At 44.0% G+C, this 12189-nt stretch overlaps 1 protein-coding gene across 10 annotated transcripts in view; it reads left to right on the forward strand.

The window, feature by feature from the left end:
* Nucleotides 1-12189, forward strand: part of nfixa (nuclear factor I/Xa) — a 108543-nt gene that overhangs the window by 8041 nt on the left and 88313 nt on the right. Inside the window, exon 1 of one of the 10 annotated variants that reach the window (XM_046411320.1) lies at nucleotides 3047-3224. The exons of the other annotated variants lie outside the window; for them this stretch is intronic. Within the exon in view, the coding sequence (XP_046267276.1) occupies nucleotides 3198-3224 (27 nt within the window). The 5' untranslated portion in view covers nucleotides 3047-3197. Of the gene's footprint in view, nucleotides 1-3046; nucleotides 3225-12189 lie in introns of those variants that run through there. 10 annotated transcript variants of the gene reach the window in all.

Genomic DNA, 12189 nt, shown 5'->3' on the forward strand with positions numbered 1-12189 from the left:
GTGGAAAGGCAGCAATCCAAACCAGTCGAGTAAAATGTATATGCAGCTATTTCACACAGTAAACACATAAAAAGCAGCAGGCGTAACACATTGCTCTGCACACACACTCAGACTGCAAACAGATCCATAGAGTCTCTGAGATCCGTGCTGTGTATGATATGCTTGTTAGCCATAACGGCCAGTCAGCCACTTCTTTCTGACTGCATATGCCTGTATGCACTTGACTGGCGTGCTCCCTCCCAGAGCACACATAAACAGCTTACTCGAACAATATTTACACTGTACGGTGTAGTAAACGGCACAGTTACACACATTTTCCGTTCACATATTTCCTGCCTTTTGAAAGGCGGCCTCGACCACCTGTCTCACACATTTAGCATGCTAATGGCAGTATCAGTATGCTACATCACTTTCAATATTTAATGGCCAAGCCACAGGCGATGGTAAACAGCAAGTATATGGGCAGTGCTGTGTGTCAATGGGAGACCACAACATGCTAACTTTAGACACACCATATGGTTTTCTCGTGCGCTTTTTAATGGCAAACTCAGAAAACCACTAGAGTCCTGTGCGCTTCAGGGGCTTTTGTAGGTGATGGTCAGTATTTGATCACACGGGCAGAGAGAGAGAGAGAGAGAGAGAGAGAGTGTGTTTGGAAAGAAAACATAAGCGCCAGTGTTTTGTAACTCCTGTGGTTGCTATAGTTTGTTTGTTGCCACCAAGGGCTTGTGTTGAATACTGAGATGGGTCGTCCCGGTCCAGGCTTCAGCCAGTCGGCCAGTAAAGTCAGACAGACGAGAGGGACAGCGAGTGTGATCAAGACAGCAGAAAGAGAGAGGGAACAGAGAAAAGATTAGACGAGAGAAAAAGGTCATTAAAAAGAACCATGGAGGAATAGAAAAGGGGGTAGACAGAAAGAGAAAAAGGGAAAGCAAGGAAGCACACAAAGGCTTTGGGGTTTGGGCCTGTGCCGCGATGGGGTGTGGTTTGGAAAGAGCAGAGACTATGAGAAAAAAGAATAGACAACACCTCAATATGCTTCACTTTCCTCCACTTTAATTCTGTATGGGTTTTTTTTTCTCAATTTAATTCTTTTCTAGTTGCTTGTGCCAGCATATCTTTGACCACAAGACATTTGTGGTCGTGTACATATATGTGTGTGCACATGTATGTGTGTATATACTGTATATTATATGCATGTGTGTCTGTGGTGTGAGTGTCTAAGTATCCAACATGGGCTGAGGTCTCGTAAAGCTGCACAGCTTCATATCCCCCTGAAAAACTTGGCTTTCGAGCTCTGGGGTGACTTCAACCCCCGAAACCGCACCCTTGCACACACACACACACACACACACCCACATAAAATCGTATTCACACGTAGTCACACACACTCACAATGCTCATGCACACACTTTTACTCACACACACATGCACAAGGCAGGGGCTTATGTATAATTGCAGGCACTCTGCCTGCATATATGAGTTTGATTAGGCCGAGGAGCAGGGAGCGGGCGAGGATAAAGCCAAGCCTGATTAGAAACAGAGTGTATCGCTTCCATACAATAGAAGTCACAATGAAAATGGTTTAGACCACTTTGCCTGCAAGTTCAGGTATCTTTTCTCTCCATATACAGACACACACAGCACACTAGAACATGACGTGGACAAGATTAAAAAGGAGAAAATCTGCAGTCCGAGGGGCATCACAGCTGAATGAATCGTTCAGGCTGTAAATGTACAGCTTGCTGTAATAACTTTGGAATTGCTTGGTTCCTTGAATGCATTCAAAGAGGAAATATTTAGAATATTTGCATGCTCCTTCAGTTGGTAATATAATGTGTTGCTGGTTCAGGCTCTGAGACAAGGAGCCATGACTGTCCCCAGCCAAGACTTGGGCCTCAAATCCAGCCGTGACACCTTGTAAAATGAATTAAACACTAAAAACTTCGGTCGACGTTGTAGCTGAAGTTTCCGCTGCATCAAAGACTTTGTCTGCTGCACACTTTGATTTACAAAAACAAATGCTACAGTTAAGAGTACGGGGGCCTCTTCCACTTAAGACACTTGAATCAGTTTACTGTGTGCTGAAAGCTTTGTGTCACTCTTCAGCTGACGGACTGACCAAATGCCACTGCAGAAATCTCAGTTATAAATTTCAGACCTTTGTTTCTATTTCTGTCGCACTTGGTTTTGCTTCTGCTTTTTGTACAACAGCAAAGGACATGAAAGTGGATAAAGATAATTGTGAGGAAATCTGTCACATGCGCTTATTCTTTGGTCATTGCTTAGTTTTAGATTTGAGACTTATTTATAATGCAAAGTCCAAAATATACCATGTGTGCATGATCTGAAAAACACCTTTTGACATTTTAAAGTTTATTTGGAATATTAAATTGATAGCACACAAGAGAATAGATTGCATTTAAGCATCAAAATACCATAAATACTGGTAACTCACCACCAAGAAACAAAGACAAATTGACGGTTGTGCGACAAAATGTTAAATCTGTTCTAAATGTCTAAAATGAAGCTTTGGCTTTCCTATTATCTACCTATCCATGTCTGTTTGATTGCATATTTGTTATTATTTGTCAGAGCAATATGAGATTAAGTAAATATGCGGTAAAATTCGTTTCACAATTTGTTTTATTTAAAAAAAACAAAAACAAAAACAAAAGCTGATTGCTCTGCAGAGCTGCATGTGCGAAAGGGGGATGGAAGTATTACAGATACTCTTTTTGAATTTTATAAAACAGTACCTTAAAACACGACGAGGTGACTGAACTCCCCACTGAGCGCCACATGCGCACTACGAGCCCCTACAGTACTGTCGGCATACTGTGTTTTGTGCCATTCCTTTCTGTGGATTAAGCGAAGCGCGGAGTCTTAAAAAAAAAAAAAAAAAGAAAAATCTGTAAAAGCCGATGAAATTTTTAAATACAGGTTCGGTTTGTGTCCATGTGAAAGAGACGCGGGGAGGGAGTGAGAGAGGGAGAGCTAGAGAGAAAGAGGGAGGGAAGGAGGGAGGGAGAGAGAGCAGCAAAAACTTTCCCCTAAAGTTAGTGCGGAGCTTTCACTGTGAGTGAGGCGGGGTTACAGCCTGGACTGAGCCACAGCGGCTTTGCAATGCGGCACCGCAGCGAACCTCCATCCAACTTTATTATCAACAACTCCAATTTTCATCTCTAGACACAACCATGTACTCCCCTTACTGCTTGACACAGGTATGAAAAATCGCCGTTTTCCACGCTCCTCTTCGCTGTCTTTTTTCCGGTGTGGTGGTGCGCCTCCGGTTTGTTTGCACTGTGTGTGTGTTACGGTGTGCTGTTGTCTGCCGTGCTGCTGCTTGTCATTTGTTGCGTTTTAAGGACCGTTTTTCCATCTCTGCTCTCTTTTCCCCGATAGTGTTCAACCTCTCTCTCTCTCTCTCTCCCCTTCTCCCTCTCGCTCTCTCTCCCCCTCTCTCTCCCCCTTTCTTTTTAATGGCACTCCTCCAACGGGCTTTTCTTGTGCGTCTCATTGCGCATGGTTTGGAGAGAAAATGGCGCTTCTCCCAAATCTATTTTATATAAAACGGAGGTTGGAGAAAGGGGAAGAAGGGCTCGGTGCCCTGACAGTTGGCGACTAATTACAGTCGCCCTGAGGCAATAATCGGCTTCATCGACAAACATAATAAACCACGAACCGTGTTTTAATACGGCTCGTTGCGGGACAGTTTATTTTTTTATGTGGAGGGTTTCTGACTTGCGGCTGTTTACGGAGGTCTGCCGGTCTCCAGTCGCGGGCGGCACTGCACGGGGGCCTTTAGGGTCACCGTGGACGTATTCACAGCTCGCCGTCATCCAGTTTATTCCACTTCAGCAGCCTCGTTTTTGAAGAAGAAAAAAGAAAACTTTCAAAAAACTTATTTACGGGGCATCCTGAATGCGACACAGGGAAGGGTGGGTGTGTGTTGTGTGGAGAGTCCGAGCTGCATGGCTGCAGTTTGATTAATCTCAAAAGACAGCTGACCTTTAAAGAAGCAGTACAGCTGCTATATGTGAATGACTTGTTACATACAAAAGGCAGCTTTTAAGGGAATCGTTTTACTGTAGAGGAAAATCTCACTTTATCTTGTGCGTAATTTCAAAGGCCGTTTGGGTCGAAGGTTCAGTTAGGATTTGTACACGGGTGATCAAGTTTTAGCTTTTGTTGTACTTGACGTTAAACTTTGTAATGAATATACATTATATAATTAAATAGTCCACTCTGAATATTCAGCTCACATGTTTGTAATGAAGTCAGCAATGTTAGACTCCGTTTTGACCCTTCGGGCTTCATCCCCTGTTCACACTGTAGGTCTAAGCTTATCTTTTTTTTTTTAACAAATAAGTGATTAGAATCATATTTGGGTTTATTATATTCCTGTAAAAAATACAACAAAACTTATTTTAACTGATTAATGCGCCGGGTGTCCTTAAAACAGTTCTGACACAAATGGTTTGTTGATTCTTTCTTAACTTTTTTTCTGTTTTCTCATCACAGTAAAGGATATTTTCTACATATGCAGAATTTGCCGTATTTCAGTGTGTAACCTTCATAATATACTTTAATCTATAAATGAAACAGCATCGTTTAGCAGCTCACAAACGGCAAAGGTCAAGTCATAACTGACCTTTTTCCCTCGTTGTTTGCCGCGCTCACTTCTTTAGGACATACTTAAAGTTGTCATTTTAAATGAAGCTTCAGCTCACAGATGCAGTCGTTCAGATTCAGTCACCGCACAGTTAACAGATGAAAGCTGCAGGCGCGCCGAGCTCCAGCCTCAGGCCGCCGCAGGTCCGCTTTCCCTGGGCCGCTCGGCTCACCACATTACACAACTACAAGCAGCCGGATTTTCATCTTTCACCCTTTTCCCATTGACGCGAGTTGAATGAGACCTTTTAACATTTGTCACGTTTAATATTTGTCAGTAGGCAGTGTGCTTTCGTCTGAGGTCAGGAGCTTTCTTGGTGAGGAGTCCTATAGCTCCTGGAAGAGAAACTCGATTATCAGCCTTAAGCGCGGTAATTTTACGCATTCATTTACACTGTGCGATTTTTCATCTAAAGGCCACAGCTGTTTAGCTTCAGGCGTGCAGTTAACTTGTTTCAGGGCTGCTTGGAGGTCACGGCCTGCCGCCCTCCTTTTCCTTCCCACAGTTACGCTGTTGTCACGGGATTACATATACATATATATAATTTATTTTTAAATAAATCTTTTTGAGGTAGCATTATACTTAAATGTCATACGTGATCAAGCAGAGAAATTGCAATCATTCCGTCCATTAACCCCGACTGCGTGTGACTCTGATGAGCTCCGTGGAAAAATCCCTGTCAGTCTTGTGTCAGGCCTTCTGACCAAACCTCAGTATGTTTTCTGTGATTGTTTATAGCTGGCAGAAAAAAAGAGAGCAGCACTGCTCAATTGCAAAAATGATATTTCATCATACTTTTTTAGTTTTTTTTTTTTTTTTTTTTTACTGTAACAGAATCAGAAGTAGACTTCACTTCTGCGATTCAGTCGCCTTCATTTCTCTTCCTCCTTTAAAAAAAAAATAAAAATCTTGTTGACCTTTCTGGCGTCTGTCGAGTTTTAAACACTGAGGGAGACATTTTCTAATCTATAGTCTATTTGATTTGCTCCGTAAAATAAGTCCAACAGCCCTACTGCATATTTAGCACAGATAATTTTCCAAGCCTGGTGGTATGAGGCAGAGGTCCGCATCGAGTTTCCTCTTTCTTTCCATTAATTAAAATTAATTGGCAGCAGATCCTCTCACACGAGCGCCGCATGGACGCGTGCTGCCCATATGCGCAGTACATATTGATCTGCTTAGGCTGCTGTTACTGCGTCTCCTGGCCCTACTGATGGATATCAAGCGGGGCTGAGTTGTTTGCATTCTCTCATATCTCACTGAGAACTTGTGCGCGTACGCAGAGGATAACACAAATTAACGTGAAAACCGTCCTGCTTGTTGGTAGGCTAAGTGATACATCACTCAGCTGTAATTTAAACTCGAGCTGAACATCCGCTTTAATTGGCTCAATCGTCTGTTTTAATGATTTGTAGACTGAAGCTGCGAAAGTTGGGGGAGTTTGTAGTTTCTGTGTGTGCGCCCCCACGCGCAGACACACATGGATGAAGCGTACCAATGCGCATCATGTAGGTCCGTTGTCGTCCTATGGCTCCATTAAGACTTTGTTCTCCGATCTCAGTCGTGTAAATAATTCACAAATCACAGAAAACATGCAAAACTGGTGTCAACAATCTACAATGCATTATTGATGCTGATAAAAGCTTTGCTGGAATGGCCTGGTAAGGTGACGGAGCCGAGCAGCCAAAAGTGGTTTTTACGGGACTTCGTGGCATCGTTTCACATCCCTGTGATGGAAAGGCATTTGCATAAAGTTTTCATGCGGTTTGAAGGTCGCGGAGGCGTCGTTAATTAAAACTTTTATGTGCTGTGTTTTTAAATCAATTATTCCAGACTCCACTCCACAGAGTCCGGCTTATCCGAACGAGATGTGGGCTGGTGGAATACAGCGCGTCTCACAATCACTGCCAACTTTTGAAGCTTTGCCGCAAACTCTCCCTCTCTGAGATGTTTAACACCGCGCGGCAGATTGTTTGAATGTTTCCCTCGGAAAAAGAAAAAAAAAGTTGTATTTGCTCGTTCGATTCTTGCTCATGAGCGCTTCGTGTCCAATTCTTTGCACTTCTAAAGTGTGTTTTTAGATTGGGAGATCAAATGAGTCCTTGAAATTCACTCAGTCGTGCAGATTGGCAAAGCACTTGAAAGCATGCAGTGAAAGCCATACATACTGTAGCCATGCCATATAGTCATAGCAACAGAAAGAAAGAAAAGACTGTGGAGATTTTGTAGTCTGTATCTTTGGTGATGGAGATGAAGGATCTTGCCATCTCAACAAAATGGTGTTAGTCAATCAGTGCATATGGACAAGCATAAAGTCTGTGTGGCAATATGTGTGGAGCCCACGCAAACAGTTTGTATATGTTGTCCTAAACAGCTTCTAAATGAAACCCATCCTTCTTTAAATCAAATTTTGTTTTATTTGTGTCTTCATGTTTTCACCGTCAGTCACCAGAATCAAATCTTTTAAAACTCATGCTCAAGGCCTTTAAGTCCACACCAGGCTGTCATTGCTGTCCATGCATGTGTGTGTGCGCATGTGTACAGCATGCGTGTGTTTCCTACTCCTGCTCCGTTTTGGGCCGGTGCCTCTCCTGCGTCAGCCCTCGGTTCTGGTTTCACTGGGACCGGATGGTGACGGCCGCGGTGCTGATGTAAACCGAGGTGGGCCTGCATGATCTGGTAACATACCAAGCCTCACCGGCATCACTTTGCACCACACACACACGCACACACACACACACACACACACATACATGCACACACACTAATCCTGCTCACACAGAGCTAGTTGGTAGGCACAGCACAGGCAGCAGAGAATGGGTTTGCTGTGGTGGACAGTAGGCAGGGTAAAAGTGGCCTGCCAACTGTGCCAGGACGACAGGCAGGCAGTGGGTTGCAGGCAGAACCCAGGGGTACATTGTGTTCTTTTTACTTATTCATCCTTTCTGCTGGAGGCAGACCAGGTCCACCTTACACTGCTTGGCCCGGAGTGAAAGCTGGTAGGCAGGGACAGAGGGATGGGACGGAGGAAGGAGTGCAGGGAAGTGGGAAATGGCACAGCATGTCCATGTCAGTAAAACAGTGTCTGAATAAATTTTGATTACATGCAAAAAGAAAAAAGGACTTGATTTGTGTGAGGGATGTCTTGAGGCGCTTAAATAGAGTTCATTTCCAGTTCAGATATTTTAAATCACGCGTTATGCATCATGTTTGTTACACGCGTGCACAAATGAAAAATATCACATTTTTGTTTCCAACATTTTGAACATTTCCTATGGATGAGCCTGTACAAGGCCCTTGAACAAAACCCAGAGGTAGCTTGTGGACCGGCCTCCTGTGTGTGTGTGTGTGTGTGTGTTTGCGTGTGTGAATCTGTCTTGGAGGTGAGTTAAATCCAGCACTGTGATGCTCTGCTCATCCCTTATCGGAGCAGTCTTGCTGACTGCCCATAGTAAATGGATTTATCATGCTTAAATGAGGCAATTGGCACAACAGGGTAATAGGTGGTTGTCCTCTGGATGGATGGGCATGTGTGTGTTTCCAATATATGTCTGTGTGTGTGTGTGTGTGTGAATACGTGTAGCCCCCCCTCTGCCTCCTAGTATGGATTAGGTTTAGGCTGATCTGTGGCCAGTGGAAGCAGGCGGCCCCTATAGCGGTCTTATGTTGGTCTCTGATATAGTTGAGTTTACCAATAGGACACACACATATACATTTGCACACACACATAGGGACAATCACACGGAACACTCATGAATGTTATAGACCGATAGACGGGCATGCGGTGGAGGAGCGGCAGTCACCTCAGTGTGCTAATTCTAAGAACATCTCTCCCAGTTTGGCCTTTGCCAGCTTTTTTCATGAGCAGAAAGTGCTCCAACAATAAATAAAAGCAATTATCCTGCAGCGCTTTTGTTTCTGCAGTGCTCACTACCTGATATGGTTTTATTTTTGGCAGGGGGTAAGAACTAGGTGTGTAATATGAATGTGTGATTGACTGATAATTGCGTATCTTCCTTGTACAAGACGGCTATTTTTTTTTCCTCAGGTTTGAAAATCAAAGGTGCAAAAACCTGCAGTTTACAGTCACTTACAGCAAAAACACTTGATGAGATGATCAGACAGTTAGGAACCCGCGAAGGAATTGAGGGACGAGAGGATAAAAGAGCCAAAGTACTGTGCTCTTCATGCAGCTGCTTGGGACAGACTCCCCCTCACCTTCATCCCGCTCCTCTTCCTCCACCCTCTCCACCTCCTCAATTAGCTCCTTTTAAAAGAGAAGTAACGGTTGGTGAGAGATCTGCATTGTTCGAGGATGAGCTTTGGTTGTTGTTGTTGTTGTTTGTCTCTCCCTCTCTGTCTTTCTCCATCCCCCTCCTCCGTCGCCCGTTCTTTTTGATTTTCTCAGAGGCTTTTTTGTGGGGGTAACTCCACTGAATGGGACAATGCAGCCTAGCGTGAAATTAAAGCTCTTAGTTAGTTTGGAGTTGCTCAAAAGAGGATTTTACACATGCATGCATTCATACACCCTCCCATACGCTATAGATATAGCTAATTAGAGGAAGTACACCCTATGTCGAGCATCAAGGGCCCAATTAAAAGAGTAGGGGAAACCTCGGTGCCCGAGATCTAGGCCAAATCAGCTCTGTGAATGCATTTCTCGGCCTTGTGTGTGAACAGTATGCCTGCCTTCTTAATCCAGGCGGGAGAATATGGACGAGACTGATATGAGAGGCGCACAAGTTTCATTAACATATGCATGTCACGTACTCGGTAAGTAAATCAGGAAAACAGTCGGATTGATCATCCTGACAGGCGAGCGTCTGATTCAAAACAGATTGGGCTGCTCTTGCTGACTCTTCCAAGTCTCATTCTGGAAGTAGTCTCCAATGAAATGTCTGTCGTGCATGCACATTACAGCTTTTGTTGATCATGTCAAAGGCATTTATTTATTTGGCATTTATTTGTGCATGGAGTCTGATGACTGTTTTGTTTGTCAAATACATTTGCATTGTACTTAAAAACATAAAGCTTTAAAAAGTTCAATAGTGTCCTAAGCAATAATGTTCTGCATGTAAAGCGTAACTTGTCTAGATATGTTTCCTGTGTCTTTAAAGTATAGCCAATGCAGTGGATACATAGAGCAGACTGTATCGCCACAGCACCCCACTGCATTGAATGACTACCTAAGGTCATTTATTTTTGCCTGCACACTCTGAGTGTATGTATGTGTGCCTGTGCAAAAGCAGATTAATATAGAGCAGCAGCAGCAGATCGCACATCGCCCTGAGGGAGTTACAGCTGAAATGTCCGGCAGACCTAATAAATGTATCTGATACTTGACACAAAAGCATTAACAGTCTTTACTCCCAGTATTGTCAAGTCACACACACACACACACACACACTCACATGCTTTAGTTCAGCCCTATTTCCTGAATGTAACTACTGGTCATAGAGGCCTGTAGTCCCAGTAAAGGAGCCAGTGAATCTAGTTAGTGAGTCAGACTTTGTGGAACAAAGTGTGCTGCTCTCTGATCCCTCCCTCCCTCCCTCCCTCTCTCTCTCTCTCTCTCTCTCTCTCTCTCTGTGTCTGTCTGTCTGTCCGTCTGTCTCTCCTCCCCATTGATAGTGCTGGCAGCTCGCCAGGGGTGGAAAAATCTATAAGCCATTGCGTAATATACCATATCTTTACCTTGGTTGAACCCTGTGCAAGATCCACAGCTGTGTGAGCATACAAACAGAGACATGAGTGTGTTCGTTGCCTCTGTGTGTGTGTGTGTGTGTGAGCGAGAGAGCAGGAGACAGAGAGACAGAGGAAGAGAAGATACAGAGTGGCTTCTTTGTGGCTAGTTTTCAGTGTGAACCCTCATATAAACAGGATCACACTTCTTTGATCAAATGCTGCTGACAAAATATTTTCCAGCGTAGACTGAGCATGGCGTTCTGATCACTCTCTGGAGTGTTATGCCAACAGGAAAGTAAGCTGAGGCCACATAAAATTTATCTGTTCTTGAGGCGGGTGATGTTAAAAATGGAAATCAAATTAACTTCATGTTTTGCTTTAAAAGCATATAAACTCAATGGCAACAACACTGTGCTTCCAAAGCTGGTGGCACAAGTGTCAGTCACTCCTGGAGTTACTTGTTCTCCATGCTTGTTCTTTCGTGTTTGGCACCTCCTCTTCTTCCTTCTTCTTGTCATTTCGACGTGTTTGGTGCAGTGTTTGGTGCAGACACCTCCATTGCAGGACTCACCTGCACCTGAAGCTTCCGAGGTAGCTGTGAGTGTCTGAGCTCCTGACAAAGGGAGTGTAATGTTTTTATTGGACGCCTTTACACTGGTCACTGACTTTCAAGCTTTTCTGTTTAGAGCTGTGATGCTGTAACTACACAGGTGTCGTACCTGTAATTGCTCTTATCTCTTGCAGAGATACAGTGACACACACATACACATACACAGGATGTTGCGTTGCATTTTTCCTCACAAAAAAAAGGGCAGACGTAAACAACAATGAGCTGCTCACAGTGTGTGGATCCCTGTGCGATAATTCCAATAGTATGATATGTGAAACACTGTCTAATCAGTTCTCATCTTCGCTAATATGATCCACTCAGCCAGAGATATGGGCCATCCAGATATCACATGCTTGGGCTGATTCGTTTTTGATGGTGGTGATTATTATTAAATGGTCTGTAATGACTACTGATAATCCCCATATGCAGCCGGGCACCCTGGATTCACCGAGAGGCAGTTGTTTGTTAATGCACCACTGAAACCTAAAACACATACAGATGTGTGTGGGGCAAAACCACAGATTCAACCGAGAGCCGTGCCATTGTTTAAACGCATGCTCATGCTTAATTTTTACCGGCTTGCTTATGGAAATTTTGCAACAAATGTGCAGCTTTTCAGCACAGGGCCCCCACATTAAATTCGTTTACTTTCCTCCCCCTCAGCTACACAGTGTGAAGGGTCAAACTGTGTTAGTGTGGTGATGGCGGTTGGGGCCTGGGTATTTTTCACCTCATGTACACATCTGTGCGTGTATCCGTGTGTGCGCTGTGTGAACGTGTGCGAGGCTGACTGTTGATATGTTTGTGTTTATTGACTCAAAGAGACGGGCCGTGGCTGCGTACACAGTGGTATACGGGTGGCAGGAGTCCAGGCTTGGGGAAAACGTGTGTGTTTAAAGTACACACAGGCCTAATTATGCTGATTTAAGCATTCTTGCGGTCCTCCCTCTGGCTTGTGGTGATTTAACTGGCACAGGGGCGTCCAGCAGAGAGAGTGAGAGGGAGGGAAAGAGAGCTAGGGTGAAGATAAAGAAGACAGAGACAGCACCCCAGTGCTCAATAAAGAGACTAATTTAAAGAAGCAGAAGAAGAAGAAGCGAAAGAAGAAGAAAGAGAGAAGGTGGTAGTGGGCTGCAACAAAGTGAGAGTGACTATGCAGAGAAAAATGTTGTCCCAGACACTAGTGAAACACAGGAAAAACATACAGACGCCGTCAAAC

This window comes from Scatophagus argus, chromosome 2 (assembly GCF_020382885.2).
Source record: "Scatophagus argus isolate fScaArg1 chromosome 2, fScaArg1.pri, whole genome shotgun sequence".
NCBI classification, from domain to species: Eukaryota; Metazoa; Chordata; class Actinopteri; family Scatophagidae; genus Scatophagus; species Scatophagus argus.